Raw genomic sequence first — 19,733 nt, forward strand, 5'->3', positions numbered from 1 at the left:
AGCCTTTCCTGAATATAAAAATGGGAGTGATTTTTCAAAGTGATTTACGAATAACTAGATAAGCGTCAACTTTGCATTTCAGCAATTTCAACATTTCTAAATTGATGTATTCAGACATACTGTGCTCAAAAATGCCTTTTTTGAATATAAAATCATGAGAAAACGTACAGGAAATCTAGAGATAAAACAAATTTGAACAGAATTTGAATTAATATGAGTCTTTTGCCTACGTATTACTGATATAAACATTTCTTGAAATAAAAATGCATAATTATTTTTATGCCATAGAAATGAATTGTGATACTGTGATAGTATAGATGGCATTGACTTGTTTTTCGAGAAGTTATGATTTTTTAGGTTAGATCTAATATGTTTGTAATTTTTCGCGGGAATAGGGGTCTTTTTCGTTGTACAATGTCACAGAAAAATATATTGTGAGTATATTATACTTTTATTTTGTCATCCTGTTGCTTTATAATGTGCTGATTAATTATTTCATTAACATTAAATTAGTTAAACAAGCAATATTGCGGTAGTGCCTGAATTTACATTCTACTGTTCTTGCTTATACATGTTTGAATGTATTATAGGCTAGTTAATTTGCAGTTTATTATAAATATTGAAATGTTGCTATATAAGTGCACACTACCTTCAATAAATAAGCTTTATTGCATTATTTTGGTACCTAACTGTAAAATATATATATTCAATATACTATTTTTTCATTATTGTGAGTATATTATACTTTTATTTTGTCATCCTGTTGCTTTATAATGTGCTGATTAATTATTTTACCAAGATGAAATTAGTTAAACAAGCAATATTGCGGTAGTGCCTGAATTTACTTTCCACTGTTCTTGCTTATACATGTTTGAATATATTATAGGCTAGTTTATTTGCAGTTTATTATAAAATATTGAAATGTTGTTTTAAAAGAGCACACTAACTTCAATAAATAAGCTTTATTGCATTATTTTGGTACCTAACTGTCATATATATTCAATATAGACTACTATTTTTTATTATAGATCCTTCTTTGCTAAGAAGACCGTCCAAAATACTACTAAGGCATGTACAGAAAATGCAAACATCGCAAAAGAAGCAAAAAACAGGTATGTAGGAATATTTTATTTCTATTTTTGCTCAAACTAATTGTGGTGTAGTTCAAAATACTGTGCGTACTTTAAATTCATTCTATCAATTGTTGATCAGATTTTATGCGGGACATTTTCTTAGAAAGTACCTATTAGAATACAAAATAATAAATTTCATTTGTAATAGATGGTATCAAGACAATAAACAATTCAAGAAACGTGTCCATCTTTGTACGACAGCGTTAGTTGCATACAGAGTTACAGATACACACTAACTACATTTTCCTGTAAAAGTTTCTTGAAGATTTTGATTATACTATTTTTCAAACCTGCTATACAAATATATGATGCTACTAAATCCTACATTACAGAGTGGTGCAATGATTATTAGAGAAATAATATTGTTTTCCTACAGTTACGTTGAAAAGTGGCCATTGCTGCACTGATTACAGAACGCAAAGAATCACTTTTCCGCTCTAGTGCGGGAAAAATTTTTCTGCACTCCAGATTTGCAACATGGCAACGCAAAATACTTAGTAGATTATATGGAGCAACAGTGCAGCAAAATCAAAATGAAGTTGGTAACAGTGACTGGGCTGCTATAGTGAGCAGAGGTGCAACGAAGCACAACGCGCTAATTATTACTATTATATATATTATAACGAGGACAGCAACAGCACAGTGCCACCACAGCACACACCACACAGCCGCCTCGCCATTCAAACACTACTAAGTTATTTGATGGATTTCAGGCAATTTTACCCATAATTACCCACTTTTCATATTCAATGGTAACTGTAGGAAAAACTTAATGTGAAATACGTGCGCAAAGTTCCTCTGCTGCACTCAAGAAACCATTCCGCCCTCGCCTACGGCTCGGGCGTAAACGTTTCTTTCGGTGCAGCAAACTGTCACTTTGCGCACTAGTTGCACAAATAACTATTTGAGTAGTTACTCAGATGAACTAGGCTATAGTATCACCTCAGATAAGTAACTGTCAAAACAACATTTTTCCCATATAGCCTACAATGAAGTTTGTATTCTATTTACATGACTGTAATATTACATCACATTATTAAGTGTTTCAAACTGTAAGATAGCAGTAACTTAAAACAAATTTATCATCAATATTTCACAGATGATAAAAATTACAAATTACATTACATCAATACCAGGATGTACAGGCATATTGTTGAATGTTGATGTTGAATATTTATGCAAATGATCTCGCTCCTGATGATTAGAGCCAATATTGAGAGCAAAAGATTTGGACGTGTCAGATTTAGAATTCTATTCTTTTCTGAATTATTCCATTTATTTCAATTTATCATTCCAGCCCTGATAAAAAACCAATTGAAAAGACAGAAAAAACGTTTATTGATGATTCTCCTGTGAAGGCTGTTGCAAAACGAAAGCGTGCTGCTATCATAGAAAGTGACAGTGAACCTGAAGACTCGAAAAGGTAAAAAAATGTATAATGTCATGCCTTGTTGTTTAAACAATTTTCGAAGCTCAGTAAGCCAATCTCACTATGAATATGATAAAAACAAAATCACTGGTTAGCAAAATAACTTCAACTCCAGAAGTCCAATTATAGATTTTAATTCAGGTTGATTGATGATAAATGAAATGCATATTGTTTGAAGATCATTAAACTTATTAATATGTTAATACCTAATTTGAAATTGTAATAACTATTATCGTATTACAAATAGAACTAAGACGAAAACCAAAATGGATAGCAAAATTACCTCAACTCTAGTAATCCAATAATGCGTTTCAATTCAGGTTGATAGATGAAGAATTTCACGCATTTTGTTTGAGTCTCTGGTGTATTTAAGATACTGTAGCAAATACTTATCAACACAATTGAAGGAATATGACAACTCATTCATTCTGCCAGATGCTAAGAATATTGTTATCCCATAATCAGGACGAATTACTTGATAAAGTTCATTTATTAATTCAAGTTGAGTTTATAATATACTAGTTCATATAATCAACCGAAGTATGGCATATTTATATTAAAACAACTCACTTTACATTGAATTTTTCTGTAATGATGAATAATTATTTTAAAATATACCAATTATTCTATTTTTTCCAGTAGCCTGAAAAAAGCAAGTCCAAAAAACGAGGAGAAGAAAGCCAAGGTTGAAAATGGCAATATTGAAGAGAGTAAATCCGGTAAGACTCATAACATCTATATTTCAGAGATAGATTCCCTTATATTCTTCATCAATATCACTTAAATAAGAAAAAATTAGAATTTCTTATTCTGTAGGGGTCACCGACCATTTTTTGATAAATTAATTAGTTTATCAAAGTTCAAGTCATTTATTATTTTATATGCATTAATTAATGAATCACTCAATAAATCTGTGAAGTAGGCCAATTATTTGTTGCTAAAAAAATACATTGGGTAATTTATGATGTATTTGAATTCTACATTTATAATGAATGTTACACAATTCTACTTTGACGCCACATAATTTAGAAGCAAGCAGCTGGCATAATTTATGAATATCATAGCAGTTCCTGTGCCTTTCCTATCAACAGGAGCTTGAATGTAGTAAAACGAACCCATTATCTTAATCATTACTATCTCATTTCTATTTCTCAGATATCCCTCAAGCATTCGTGTTTGTAAGAAATTAAATTTGGTCGAGTTTTGCAGATATTTTACTTTAATTTGTTCATTTTCAGAGATTCGCTCTTCTAAAGCATCCAAAAAGGAAGAAAGTGATGACGAAGTTCAGGAGAAATCACAAAAATCTGATGAATCAGACTCCGGAGAAAGTGATGAACCAGTAAAGAAAACCAGTAAAAAGAAAACAGTCACGAAGAAATCTGGCCGTAAAAGAATACAAATAGAATCAGATTCAGAATCAGCTTCCAGTCCCGAGAAACAAAATGCTAGTAAACGAACATCCAATTCTAAAAAAGCAAAATCTGAAGTAAGTCCAAAAAAGCCAAGCCCAAAGACTAGCCCGTCCAAGTCTGAAAGTGATAATTCAACTGTACGCAGATCTCTCTCGGACTTTTTCGGTAAGATATTAGATTATATGGTATTTTTTATTTTTAATATTGAATTATTAATAAATAGAAATGTACTATAACTCTCCTTAGCTCCTTATGATATCAACCCACACTGGAGATTACTAAGTGAAGAATTCCTAAATTCCATAATACTTTTCCACACAGTCTGTGGACACTACATCTTGGCTTCACTGCTATATGTGAGGAGTAACATCACAACGCTACATCGAAGAGAGCAAGTGCACTCCTACAACACTTGGAGAAGGACAAGTTTGGATGTGCCGTACTGTCGTTTGTCGAAGGTGGAGGACTGTTTCCCCGTGCTGGCGATGAGGATGTTTAACCACTTGCAAGAGCCGGGCGCGTGAGGGCGCGTCCGGTGAACATCTTCAGGTCCTCCTTGTCCAAGTGGCTAATTGAAAAGAGTCTACATAATATTAGTGACTTTTTTTAATGAAGATACTTGTGATCTGTAACACTGTCATCATGATCAAGTAAAGTGTGATCTGTAACACTGCCATCATGATCAAGTAAAGTGTTGTCTGTTTGACCAGTTTTTTTTCTCATGTTGAAATATACTGACTGATGCGATCTATCCAGGAATGGTCTGGTCTTTGATCGAGAGATTGGATATTGGATACTTCAAAATTTTAATTTCATGTCTGAGCTAATGAAGCTCCATTAACTCTAATTGAGAAATGTAATTGACGAATACATAAGGAAAGTTATAAAGAAACGAGGTTCAACAAGGCCCATTGTTACAAAAAGCCCAGACAACATTCTCCATTGTGATCCGACTATACTATCACAATCAGCCCTAATTGTATACTACAACTATTGCTAGGCTACTAAGAAAGAAAGTGTACAAGACGGTATGTACAGCTAGCCCTCTGGTACTGTATGTTCACCCAAAAATAGAAAATGTTTTCCATAGTAAAATTAAAATCTAAATCTTCTCTTTTTTCAGCGCCTAGAAAATCGTACGACCATATGAAAAGCAACCACACAGAGAGCACCGTGGAAAAGACTTCTGTAAAAGAAGAACCTTCTACAAAAAATGTTGATGTGAAAGAAGATACGGTTGAAGAAGAAAGCTCTACAAAAGAAGAGAGTACAATCAAAAAAGAAAAATCCACAAAAGAGTCATCCAAAGATTCAAAATCACAAACTAAACTGAAATCCAAGGATGATAAAAAGGTTAAAAGTGAAGAAAACAAAACAAAAAAGGGAAAAGGTAAAAATATTAAGAAAGAAGTAACTGTAGACAAGGAAAGCGATTCAGAAAATAAATCACCAGGAAAACGTTCCGATGAAGAAGCTGCAGAAGTGAATGAGGATCCGAAAAAGAAATCATTCCAGTTTCCGAGCACTACTCGTCTTCCAAATAGTTCCAAGTCCAAGAAAGATAAGGAGGACACTAAGAAGGAAGACGAAAAGAAGACAGGAACGAAAAGTATAATCGACAAATGTGCTGTGGTGGGTGGCGATTACAATCCAGCCAAATCAAAGTATCATCCCATCGACGATGCTTTCTGGAAACATGGAGAAAAGTTAGTACATTATTCTATTCATTCTATTAATATATTTCATTAATAAATAATTCATTGATCAATAAAGACGCACTAGAGTTACTTTTCATGCTCATGAAAATGTTTTGTGAAACTTATTCCTCTCAGGAACTATAAAAATACCTATACTTTGATCTTTGAGATAATTTGAGTTTTATTTTAATACAATTTTTCATATATCATTTTTAATTAATTAATTTTACTATTTTTCTGTTTTTGTTATTTTTTGGTAACGTACTCATAGTTATTTTTTCAGGCTTTTTATACCTGCGCTCAGGCTTGCTTGTATAAGTATTTCGTGGTACTTTATTCTCAAATGTTATATTATGATATATTGTAATATTTTATAATGTTAGTAATAATCTTTCAAAATGTAAGATAAAGTTTATCTTCTCTTTTCAAGTTGCTGTATGAAAAGGCTTTCAATGAAGACATTTAAAAATAATATGGTTGATACGTTCGTTTTCTTTTTGATACATTTTTACAACATAAAATATTAAAGGTTCTTCAATTTTTGATGAGTATGAACGGGAAATGCTTTAATGACGATATTTCCTAGTACAATGTTACCTCCACTACTGTATACAAAAACGCAGAATTTTCAATGAATTTCATTCTTGAGAAACTAACCCTGCCCCAGTTAAAAATAACTAGAACATTAAAAATACTAATTAATATTATTTTACTTACAGGGTGCCTTACCTGGCCCTTGCTCGTACCATGGAGATCATAGAATCAGTGAGCGCTAGACTGAAAATAATCGAAATATTGTCCAACTATTTTCGGTCAGTGATCGTGCTAAGTCCAAGCAATCTTCTGCCTTCCGTCTACCTCTGCCTCAATAAGCTGGCACCGGCCTATCTGAGTATAGAACTTGGAATCGCCGAAACATCTTTGATGAAGGTAATTAATAATAATTTGTTCGTTGTATTTCACAAATAAACTATTTATTATATCTTTATAGCGCCATTCGCATCATAAATCACAATAAATCATAAATCACTTTACACATGTACCAAAATTTAATGATTTTTCAATAATGTTGAATGATGAAAACAGAAAATAATGTAGTAATTGATAACTAGATAATAATTATTGAATTATTTTTCAATAATGTTGAATGATAAAAATCAAAAATAATCTAGTAATTGATAACAAGATAATGTTCAACTATCTTTAAATTAAGTTTTAACTTGTGGCTTTGTATGATGGTTTAGTAATGCTGACGTAGTTCTGTCCAAAATTAGATATGTTGTGGTTACGTTATCTAGTTTATTTTCAAATTTTGATCCTAACAACTATTTAGTTTTGTAAATGCCTATAATATACTCAGTGACTAGAAAGCCATCTGTATTTTTATTTAAAATGGTTATGGATTTTGATGGTTGACCCAAAGCAGGTTTCTAACCTTAGGGCAACCTAATTATTTTTCACTGGTGATGTAATATTTTTCTTATATTAATTTCATTCTGTGTATTACTATGTGTGTTATGTTGTAATTAGATATTACGAAAAATCAAATTTTATTAATATATCTTTAGATTGACCCCATATAGCTCTAAGAAGTGTTTATGAGATATTGTATTTATTCAGATGCTTAAAAATGAACAATTAATTGAACAAATTAATTGCTATTAACTTCCCTGTGGAATTCTGCAACCGCGAATATTGACAACAAGGATAACAGCTTCATAGAATTTCGATGAGGATGAGAGCTACTATTCATCTGTCGTTTTGGGAATCAAAAGGAATTTTACTAAAAGTTTGTGATTTGTTTTTTCAGGCAATAGCTCAAAGCACGGGGAGAACTTTGGCTCAAATAAAAGCTGACGTTGCAAATACAGGCGATTTGGGAATAGTTGCTGAGCAGAGCAGATCCAATCAGCGCATGATGTTCAGACCAGCTCCTCTCACCGTCCCCTTTGTCTTCGACAAACTCAAGGACATCGCTCAGATGTCAGGGCAGGCTGTGAGTACATTTCAACATGAACATTTCAATAGATACAAATTATGGTTTGTCAATAAACGATTCACTTTTTAAAAAGCTTTTAATTTATTTAAAGTTCATTTTACATAATAAAACTGTTTTACATTCAGAGGACTGCGTCCGTCTTACTCAAAGTTTGATGTAGAACTGATTGACAAAAGCACTCCACTAGCTAATTACAACTATGTATGCTGACTAAGCAAATTAACAGTACAATATAGTGGTTGTATGCAGTTTTCGCTCATATAAATTGCATTCAATAAATTTATTACATTTTACTTGTAATCAACAATCACGAGAAAGAAAAGTATGGCATCAAGGTAGATCAAGTGAAATTAATTGGGTAGAAGCATAGAGAAACAATAGCGTAAGTAGATATCCCATGGTATAATGAGTTTATGTCGCAACTTTTACTGTTATCTCAAGCCGATTACTGTCTATTATTGTCGATTTTTACTGTTTTGTTGGGGTGAGAGTGTATGAACGGCACAATATGAGAGACTACCAGTGTCATACAGCTTCACGGGAAAGGACAGATAACAGTAGAAGTTACGACTTAAACTCCCTATACCATGGGATATCTACTTACGCTATTATTTCTCTAAGGTAGAAGTTATTCGATATTAACCATTTTTCAGGTACATAATTGAAAAATGTACTCTATCTTCTTATGGTTTTTATTTGTATAATTTTAATGACAATATAGCACAAATTCGGTTAGTTAACAATATATTTTTAATTTAAACTACAGTTTTAAGAATTTGACAAAAATTATCATAATAATTATTATTAGTTATTTTTGTTGTCTATCTGAGTGCTAAATTTATGTAATAGAAAAACTATTGCAATACATTTCAAACTATAAGCAAGACGCTCAATCTGTTGTAGAAAATGAACAAACAAAAAGTAATGTTGTCAACCCACTTTTTTCATTGATATTCATTTGAATTTATTCATTATGGAGAAATACATACCACATTACTCACAATACAACAATGAATGTAAAGACTGATGTTTCTAATATTTTTAAAAGTTGGTACTGTAGGTAGGCTACTGTAATAACCAATTAGAAAACTTTCTTATATAATCCAAGAAATAATTTGTTTTTCTTTAAATATTCATTCATGTAATCATGACAATTCTAGTCACAGCTATAACATATTTGTAAGAAATTCTTCGTAGATGTATTGTTTCATGTAGCCTATCACATAGTTTATGTTATGAAGGGTTTCAATGGAAACTATTTAAATGATTCAACAACTATTCATAATTTTGTTGGCAGGCAATGAGCAAGAAAGTTGACAAGATACAATCGCTGTTCGTCGCTTGCCGGATGTCGGAAGCTCGCTTCTTAATACGATCGCTGGCTGGCAAACTCAGAATTGGATTAGCAGAGCAGTCGGTTCTTCAGGTACGTTAACAAAAATTGTAATGATTTTTTTCTTAAATTGAAATTTATTACATTGTGGTGTGATTATGGTGTTAATTAGTCTTTTGTTTAAGGTCTTTATCATTATTATTCTTTAAAAACTTATTGTAATATTAGTATTTTATATTAAATCACTCTTAAAAACTAGATTTGACGAAAGTTTCAAAAAATTGAACAATAACTTCAAACGTAGATTTATTAATGGTTGGTTAAAGTTTGAAGTGGGGTTATAACATTTGAAATAATTTTTACTTTTTTCAATCCTTACATTACCTAGGCGTACATTTTAATGATTTTTTTATTAATCAACTCATAAAATCAATTGTCTACACAAATTAAATGTAAAAACCATTAACGTTTTATACTTCCTTCAAACATAGTGATATTATTGGATGAGATAATGAATCATCAATCTCTAATTGGATGAACGATCAGTTGTCAATTTTTTTGCACTGTTTGTTGCAGGCTTTAGCTCAAGCATGTGCTACTACACCTCCAGTCCAAGACTTTCCTCCAAAGATATTGGACGCTTCCAGTGGGTTGTCGTCGGAAAAGTTCAAAAGCAAAGTGGACGAAGATGCATTAATAATAAAAACCACCTACTGCGAATGTCCCAACTACGACATGATAATGCCAATCATCCTCGAGAAGGGTGTCAAGGCGCTGCCGGAACATTGCAAGCTAACACCTGGAATTCCATTGAAACCCATGTTGGCGCATCCCACAAAGGGTGTCCACGAAGTATTCCACCGGTTCGACAACCTGAAATTCACTTGTGAGTGGAAGTACGATGGTGAGAGAGCTCAAATTCACCTCTCCGAAGATGGGAAGATCAACATCTACAGTCGTAACCTGGAGGATAACACCTCGAAATACCCAGACATCATCTCCAGAGTACCCAACTGTCTTGGAACCGATGTGAAATCCTGCATAATTGATTCAGAGGCTGTAGCTTATGACACCCAATTGAAGAAAATCATGCCGTTCCAGATTCTTTCGACTAGGAAACGAAAGGATGCCAACGAGAGTGATATTAAAGTGCAGGTGATTGTGTTTATGTTCGACCTGCTGTATTTGAATGGCAGATCGCTGGTGAAGGAAACTCTCCAAGAGCGGAGGAGGCTGCTCAAGGAAAACTTCAAGCAAGTTGAACAACAGTTCTCATTCGCTACCAGCTTGGACTCGTCCACTATGGAGGAAGTGCAAGAGTTCTTGGAAGAATCTGTCAAGGGTAAGTTATTTGTTTGTCATATTTATTTTACTGAAATAAAAATAGACATCCATTTACTCTATTTTCATAATGAGATGTTTCGATTTCATCAGATATCAGAGATATCACATGAAATCGGCTGTTGTTGACGACAGATTAAATTCGTCATGTCATAATAAAACTATAAAAAAGGGTACCTGGATTTTCATTTTTATTTCAGTGATAGGATGGTAGCCCTAAGTAACTAATTGAATATGAATGAAAGTTATACGGCGATGTACATTGATGAAACTGTACTGAAAGGTCTGAAAATATTGTTCAATTTGTAAAGATTGATAGGCTAGTTTGAATCAAGAAATACTTTCACAGTCAAACATTATTTAATTTGTTGTGAAAAAGTTGTATTCTTTCCAATATTTAGATATTTTATCAACTCATGAGTAATCAAAATTTGATAACGGTTAACACATATTTAGAATTCATACAATTCCCATCTTACAGTCTATGGTCCGAGAGATATTACTTTTAACACTGCTCTCTCTCGAAGACAGAGAAGCCCGATGCTCTTTCCCTCACTAACCCCCACTACCTAACAGAATTCTCCCTACTCTTGTGTCAGCATTCAATTGTACGCAGCACACTTACTCCTCACCACTACTCTGTCCATGCTACAAACTGTGCAAGGATAAATCAGTTTCCCCTCTTCATGTTAAAAGTAATTTCTCTCAGACTGTAGTTATAAGGCCATGGTTAAATTCATAATTTCACAAACACAAGAACGATAACCACACAATTCAAACGATAACCGTCACATCTAGTCCAGAGTGGCTGTTCCTATTTCCATGTAACCAGAATCTAGAATATACAGCTAAAGAGTCATACTCCATAATATAGACAGCTAATGAGTCTATGCACCAACAATATTCACCAAGGATTGGTGGTGTTGTAAATGGGCTTAATCATGCAACTGCCATCGTGAATTTACGAAAAAAGTTGAATATGAGTAGCCTAGTAACCGACTTTGGAAGGTAATAGTAATTGTTTTCCTTTGGAATTTTGATAGGTTACTGTGAAGAACTAATGGTACAGTAATAGTAATTTTTCCTCACTTTATTTTCTATAGGTAACTTGTGAAGGAATAATGGTTAAAATGTTGGAGATAATAGTAATTGTTTTCCACTTGATTTTGTGTAGGTAACTGTGAAGGCCTAATGGTTAAAACGTTGGAAGAGGAAGCCACTTACGAAATAGCGAAACGCTCGAGGAATTGGCTGAAACTGAAGAAGGATTACTTGGATGGTGTGGGAGATACGTTGGACGTGGTGGTGATTGGTGGCTATTTGGGCAAGGGAAAGCGAGCTGGCCTCTATGGAGGATTCCTATTAGCTTGCTATGATCCAGCCAGCGAACAGTACCAAAGCATTTGCAAGGTTAGTCAATAGTTTTTCATTGAGGGTACACATAATTTGAGTCTAGGAACTCAATACTTTTGTAGCTCAACATAACTAGTAAAAAGAACTAGAACCACTTTATTAGTTGAAAAAACTGTACATTAGTGGATCAAGAAAATGACTTGATAAATCAAGAATCTCAATGATATAGGTGAAGCGTGGAATCGTCTACGAATCGCTCACTCCCAATAAACTATCTTAATACTTACTTTGTTTCTATCCATTGAATCTGAAATAACATTGATTCTTACAAATTTTCAATTTTATTATGATTTGAACAAATTTTTTAAAAATTTACAAATTTTAAATTCTCACGTGAGTGTTGTTTCTTTGTTTTTATTTGGCTTGAGAAGTTTAGAATGTATTACGGCTTTGAACTTACCGGGTTTTGTTTACCCAGTTTTGAACTTAAGATCAATTCTGTCTCCGTCTAACAAAGAGTGGAAAGATGGTGGAGCGGCGAAGTTAGCTTACGAGTGCTGCATAAATAATATAATAATAATAATATCGAGTGACCTGGCTGGCTGCATTAAATGCATGTTCAATTTTCAATTAAATTCAAAAATTAATTTATTTCGCACAACATAATATTATTACAAAACATTGTACCAGCTAAAAATTCAAAATAAAAAATACTAATGAACTTTGAAAAACAACTTATTTTAACATTATTTGTTTTGCTTTAGAGGACAAAAACATTAAGCGAAATGAAGATGGGCACACCAAGGCATAAGGCCTAATGGAGTGCACTTCTCTTAAAATGAAATAATGTGACTCGATGGTGGCACAAAATGTGCAAATACAGATTTAAAGACATGCATCACATTCAATACTTTAAATTTTGAAGTTACCTTCGCCGTTAAACCTTTCGCTCAAAAGAATGCACCTCTACCGTAGTAAATACAATATTAAACACGTATTTAGTGCACGCTTTTGGAAACGGCTACATTAAGGGATTCTTAGCAAGGATCTTTTTGGGCTGCTGATCTTATTAATCTTCGACCATTTATAGGATAGACACGGCGTTTCCTATCTTCATGCTAAAAAGTGTTGTAAGGAACATCTCCGACGTCACTGTATGGCCAAACATTCGTTTAATATACTATTTTCTAGCTTAAATCGTGCTCATGAAAATTAAAATTATCACAATTTCACTAACCATTTATTTCTAACATTATTTCCTTCTACCACATTTTCTTAACTTACTACATTCATTGAATAATATGTAGCCATGTTGCCATCAACGGTTTTGACTAACACCGTGTCTATCCTATGGTCGAAGGTCGAAGTACATACATGGTCGAAGTCAAGGTACCTAAAATGTATTCTAGGTAGCCTACATTGATCGAAGTTATAAATTTTATCTGATATAGGTACAGACCTATTCGCCATGATCATGTGCATTTCACTTTTGATCAGCTGATGCTTTTCTTATTATATTTGTATTTGTACAAAAACAGTGAGATACAGATATAATAAAAGATAGCATTAGCCGATGAAAAGTGAAATGCGTACGTGCTCGTGACGCATAAGTCTGTACACTTTTTTAGACTGCTTGATCTCTAATTGTAGTACTGTTATAATAAATAAAGTTTCCTGGTCGAATTAAAATAAATGTATGGCTAAAAATGCCTGGCTTCTAGGTTACTTATTTAATTTAATAGACCATTAAACCTATATTTAACAAAGATACAATGGTCCATTACATTTAACAAGTGTCCTAAAACCAGGCCCAAGGCTACTAATAACAACAACTTAATTTGGCTTTAAAACAAAACTTATAATAGAAATCAATAACATTCTTGCTACATTTATTGCAAGAGCTACTCATTTATTACATTTAATGTGACAAAAATAAGTTGCAGAGAACATTTTGTGATGGTGACGAAAATATGTTGCAAAAAACATCATTGGTTATCTCTCAAAACATGACCTTGACCCCAGTTGTGTCTTCTTAAGTCACCTCCATTTGCCCGTTGGGGTTGCCATAACGTTCCTCCAAAACCACGAAATGTCTCCGATTTGGAAACCAGTCGTAGAAAATTTGCGGCGTTTTGATGATCTGAAGTCCTCCTATCTGTTGCGGATAGCTAAACATCAGGAAGAAATAGTGTGTCCAACAGTATGCCCAACAATTCAGCAGCTCCTCCTGCAGAAACAACCAGTTTGAAAACAGTCATCAGCCATGGAATGTATGCAGCTTTGAACCGCGTCCAAACCAGAAAGGCACAATCACTTCAGAGTTCAGTTGACACCAGACGTACAATACACTCATGACCATCGGGTCCAACATTACGGGAATTTGGAGCAACAACAACAGATAACACAACATATCCAGTTGAACACCAGCAAAAACAAATATTCAGCTGGTCGACCTCCAAAAAATCGTTTTCCAGTTGCAGGGAGTAATTGTACAGAAAGTAACAGTTCATCAAAAATGAAAACCGGTGTGTGGTGTCAAAGGATAGAAAAACATGCAGTCATCGGTCTCCATATCTGAAATTTGCTAATTAAAGGCTCGTAAAGCAAAATCAAATATTGGTTATTCACTATACCAAAGCGAGCAATTAAAGACACTGCCACTGTCATTGCAGCCAATATCTGGTGAATATAGGTGAAGCGTGGAATCGTCTAACAATCGCTCACTCCCAATAAGCTATCTTAATACTTAATTGTTTTTATCCTTTGAATGTAAAATATCATTGATTCTTACAAATTTTCAATTTTATCATGATTTGAATTTTTTTTAATTTACAAATTTTAAATTCTTACGTGAGTGTTGTTTCTTTGTTTGTATTTGGTTTAAGAAGCTAAGAATGTATTACGGCTTTGAACTTACCGGGTTTTGTTTACCCAGTTTTGAACTTAAGATCAATTCTGTCTCCGTCTAACAAAGAGTGGAAAGATGGTGGAGCGGCGAAGGTAGCTTACGAGTGCTGCATAAATAATAATAATATCGAGTGACCTGGCTGGCTGCATTGAATACAAGTGACTCGACGGTGGCGCATATATGCAAATACAAATTTAAAGACATGCATTACATTCAATACTCTCAATTTTGAAGTTACCTACCTTCGCATTTTAACTTTTCGTTCAAAAGAATACACCTCTACCGTACTAAATATAATATTAAACACGTATTTAGTGCACGCTTTTGGAAACGGCTACATTAAGGGATTCTTAGCAAGGATCTTATTAATCTTCGACCATTTATAGGATAGACACGGCGTTCCCTATCTTCATTCTAAAAAGTGTTGTAAGGAACATCTCCGACGTCACTGTATGGCCAAACATTCGTTTAATATACTATTTTCTAGCTTAAATCGTAAATAAATTAAAATTATCACAATTTCACTAACCATTTATTTCTAGCATTATTTCCTTCTACCACATTTTCTTAACTTACTACATTCATTGAATAATATGTAGCCATGTTGCCATCAACGGTTTTGACTACCACCGTGTCTATCCTATGGTCGAAGGTCGAAGGTACATACATGGTCGAAGTCAAGGTACCTAAAATGTATTCTAGGTACATTGATCGAAGTTATAAATTTTATCTGATCATGTGCATTTCACTTTTGATCAGCTGGTGCCTTTCTTATTATATTTGTATTTGTACAAAAACAGTGAGATACAGATATAATAAAAGATAGCATCAGCCGATGAAAAGTGAAATGCGTACGTGCTCGTGACGCATAAGTCTGTACACTTTTTTAGACTGCTTGATCTCTAATAATATCTGTAGTACTGTTATAATAAATAAAGTTTCCTGGTCAAGTTAAAATAAATGTATGGCTAAAATAATGCCTGGCTTCTAGGTTACTTATTTAATCTAATAAACCATTAAACCTATATTTAACATAGATACAATGGTCCATTAGATTTAACAAGTGTCCTAAAACCAGGCCTAAGGCTACTAATAACAACTTAATTTGGCTTTAAAACAAAACTTATAATAGAAATCAATTACATTCTTGCTACATTTATTGCAAGAGTTACTCATTTATTACATTTAATGTGACAAAAATAAGTTGCAGAGAACATTTTGTGATGGTGACGAAAATATGTTGCAAAAAACATCATTGGTTATCTCTCAAAACATGACCTTGCCCCCAGTTGTGTCTTCTTAAGTCACCTCCATTTGCCCGTTGGGGTTGCCATAACGTTCCTCCAAAACCACGAAATGTTCTCCGATTTGGAAACCAGTCGTAGAAAATTTGCGGCGTTTTGATGAGCTGAAGTCCTCCTATCTGTTGCGGATAGCTAAACATCAGGAAGAAATAAGTGTGTCCAACAAGTATGCCCAACAATTCAGCAGCTCCTCCTGCAGAAACAACCAGTTTGAAAACAGTCATCAGCCATGGAATGTATGCAGCTTTGAACCGCGATCCAAACCAGAAAGGCACAATCACTTCAGAGTTCAGTTGACACCAGACGTACAATACACTCATGACCATCGGGTCCAACATTACGGGAATTTGGAGCAACAAACAACCGAAAACACAACATATCCAGTTGAACACCAGCAAAAACAAATATTTAGCTGGTCGACCTCCAAAAAAATCGTTTTCCAGTTGCAGGGAGTAATTGTACAGAAAGTAACAGTTCATCAAAAAATGAAAACCGGTGTGTGGTGTCAAAGGATAGAAAAACAATGCAGTCATCGGTCTCCATATCTGAAATTTGCTAATTAAAGGCTCGTAAAGCAAAATCAAATATTGGTTATTCACTATACCAAAGCGAGCAATTAAAGACACTGCCACTGTCAATTGCAGCCAATATCTGGTGAATATTGGTAATGATGTCAACCACTCGACTACATCACTCATTTTAAGTAACAATAGATGTCGGCACAATAATAGTCTATGACACAAGCGTTAAATATTCTAATGCAGAAATTTTGAGTAATCGTCCAAAAATTATAATCTAGACTCAAAGTTACAAATATTTTTACTCCAATCACACTTTGATCTGTTGTATCACTAAATCAAAAATGTTCTTCTATTCTATTAGAAACAATGCAAATTGTAAATTGAATATGAACTAACCTCTTACTTTATACTCAACTTTATGATCATATTAGTGAATGTAACAGCTGAAAATAATTTGTTAAATTAACATATGATTATAGTGAGGTTTACGTTACAATGCCAGTGTTTGATTGGCAATGGTATTGCTATCCTTGTGTATCATTAAATAATAAAGCGGATACCGTGTATCGCTTTCTCTTTCTCGCTTTGCTCTGTTGCCAGATCGTCTTTCAACAATATGGAATTAAATTAAATTTCAATTTCAAATCAATTTATTTTCCATTTATACAATATATACAGAGCATGAAATTACCATAGTCACTGAAAAAATTACCATATAACTAAAAAATCACAATCATACATTTGAAGAGCATTACCAGAAATCAAATATACATGGAAAATAATCCCAAAGGTTACAAAAACCTGTTTGGGCAGAAAAAAAACTACTTAAAATAAAAAAGAAGTGTTACAGTTTACAAAGCAAATTAAGAAAGAGTAGAAAAAACTAAAAAGACAAGAAAAAAAGGAAAAAGAACTTCAGTTTAACATTATTAAAATACTAACAATATTACACTATAAACAATAACATTACAAACTAAAACAAAAAAAAAATGTCGAGCTTACCAATTTTGAGTAATTTGAATTTACGCTCGTATTAATTAATAATTAATCAACAAAATATTTCATTTTAATTATGAAAATTCATTCTAAAATTATTGAAAAATATAATATTTTGCTTAATAAAATATAATTTATTTTTCAAAATGAGAATGAATAGTATCAATATTACATCAATAACCTGTATCAGCTACAGTCTATAAAAGGCATTAACAAGACTGAGGATCGGCAACGTTGATCTTCTATCTTTCTCCACTGTCATTATAACGTGGACCTCACGTTAATTCTTGCGCCAGCAATTCAAGTTATTCCAAAGACTTTTTAATGCCCACTTTTGCAAGTAAATTCTGATTGGACAGCTTCTATCAATGTACCTGAAATACAATGTTCTTGGCTTCTACGGTATTTGTGCAGGTTAACAGAAAATTATTGAAAGTCAATCCTTGTGCATGCGAATACGGTATGTTAACCGGCAAATCAGCAATCACATTTTTCATTTAACTTAATTTTATTTATTTCAGATTGGAACAGGATTCAGCGACGAAGACTTTCAGAAGCACTCGGAATTCCTGAAAGAGCATATTATACCAAAGCCCAAGTCGTATTACAGCTATGATAGCTCCCATGAACCTGACCACTGGTTCGACGCTGTGCAAGTTTGGGAAATCAAATGTGCCGACCTCTCGTTATCGCCCGTTCATCAAGCTGCTATTGGAATTGTGAGTCTTGTGTTGTTCTTATTCATTTATAAAATTATTTTAGGATCTTACAGCACTCACTTCTTTTACTTGGACCAGGTTGCACAATAACGTGTTAAACTTTAACCGGGATTAAATGCCACCAATGAGAAAAGATTTCTTTTCAAAAAAAAAAAAACTTTTCTGATTGGTTCTCGGCGCATTTAATCGTGATTCAAATTAAATAGGCTTTTGTGTGACCGAGCCTATATCTTTGCCAACTCATAAAATTATTAAAAAACAAGAGTAAAATTCAGTTTATTCACTCATTGAATAATATGTAATGCTGTACCTCAGATTCTTAAGTGACTGTGCAAACCATAATATTTTGTGATTCTGGCTTGAATTACTACATACATTGCTGGTTTATTAACATACACTTCTTGTCAGATTTTAATTAACTCTGTATTTTTATTTAGGTTGATCCAGAAAAAGGCATATCGTTGAGGTTTCCTAGATTTCTACGCATTAGAGATGACAAATCTGTTGAAAATGCTACATCTGCTAGACAGGTAAGATTAAGGCCCGCCGCAAAGTAGACCCACGCTTTTCCACGAAAAGAAACCCACGCCGTGGGATGTTTTGTAAACCATTGCTATAGATTTATTCATAATCAATCACCTGACAAGTGGATTATTCATTGCATGTATTACACAGATGTCTGGAGAAGCTTAGCAATGGTTTACAAAACATCCCACGGCGTGGGTTGCTTTTCGTGGATTAGCGTGGGTCTACTTTGCGGCGGGCTTAATACTGATGAATAATTTGTAAAACATTTGATATACTAAGTTATATAAACTTTTATATTTTATAATAAATTATATTCACAAATTAATTTTAAGGGTTGGTTTCCAAAACGTGGTGTGGTCCTAGTTTTTATGATAATCTTTATTTTCTCATTTTCATAATTGGAAACGTTTTTCCTTGACGAGATGAAACATTTTCTAAATAATTCAAAATAGCTGAAACTTTACACTATTTTCTCTATTTTATTTTGTGTTCAATTTTCTAGTTTTTGGAAATTTAATTTAAACATGGACTACGAGTTTGCCCAGTTTCGGAAAGCCAATTTTCTGACTCCAGCTGTTTAAAGTCTATAACATGGCTGAATCCCGAGCTAGGAAACCGGCCCTTATTGTAACTTATGTGAGAGAAGTAATCAATTCAAGAGAAGTAATCACTTAACATTCTTTTATGAATCTTGATGGTGTTTTTATTGCTGCAAGCTGTCAGTTTCATATTGACTATTCATTTGGTGAATATAACATTATTTATGGTCCATATATTTTTAATGTTCTCAATTTTATTATATTTTTTGTAGGTGGCTGATATGTACCTTAATCAAGACCAGATAAAGAATCAAGAATCTGACAAAAATAAAATTGCTGAGGAGGATTTCTACTGATTCGTTTCTACTTGTAATCAAATGAAAATTGTATATTAATCCAGTTGACTCTATAAAAGAGTGTTATCTCTGTAAAATATTATCATTACTCTAAGTAAACATTATATTAATAAAAAAAATTAAATACATTTAATTGTTTTCAACTTTATATTCCATAGACTT

General features: G+C 33.2%; 2 protein-coding genes across 3 annotated transcripts; one reads left to right on the forward strand and one right to left on the reverse strand.

The window, feature by feature from the left end:
* The first annotated feature begins 293 nt into the window (after positions 1-293).
* Positions 294-19,699, forward strand: LOC111062381 (DNA ligase 1). Of its 2 annotated transcripts, none has more exons than XM_039436258.1 (14): positions 294-434; positions 1,029-1,112; positions 2,431-2,556; positions 3,202-3,281; positions 3,801-4,142; positions 5,101-5,683; positions 6,394-6,604; positions 7,485-7,670; positions 8,971-9,099; positions 9,583-10,348; positions 11,522-11,757; positions 17,951-18,148; positions 18,586-18,678; positions 19,488-19,699. In XM_039436258.1, exons 1-14 carry the CDS (start codon positions 370-372, stop codon positions 19,569-19,571), a joined length of 3,183 nt encoding a protein of 1,060 aa, XP_039292192.1. In that variant the 5' UTR covers positions 294-369; the 3' UTR covers positions 19,572-19,699. The 2 variants fall into 2 exon arrangements, with proteins under 2 accessions (XP_039292192.1, XP_039292193.1); XM_039436259.1 differs by having other exon boundaries at positions 3,205-3,281.
* Positions 13,585-16,951, reverse strand: LOC120353261 (derlin-1-like). The gene is given in 9 exon segments (XM_039436260.1): positions 13,585-13,795; positions 13,798-13,889; positions 13,891-13,990; positions 13,993-14,094; positions 14,097-14,162; positions 14,165-14,212; positions 14,215-14,253; positions 14,256-14,333; positions 16,517-16,951. Coding segments are annotated over 9 exon segments (729 nt in total). The 5' UTR covers positions 16,611-16,951; the 3' UTR covers positions 13,585-13,685.
* Positions 19,700-19,733: the final 34 nt, after the last annotated feature.

Source organism: Nilaparvata lugens, chromosome 10 (genome assembly GCF_014356525.2).
Source record: "Nilaparvata lugens isolate BPH chromosome 10, ASM1435652v1, whole genome shotgun sequence".
Lineage (NCBI taxonomy): Eukaryota > Metazoa > Arthropoda > Insecta > Hemiptera > Delphacidae > Nilaparvata > Nilaparvata lugens.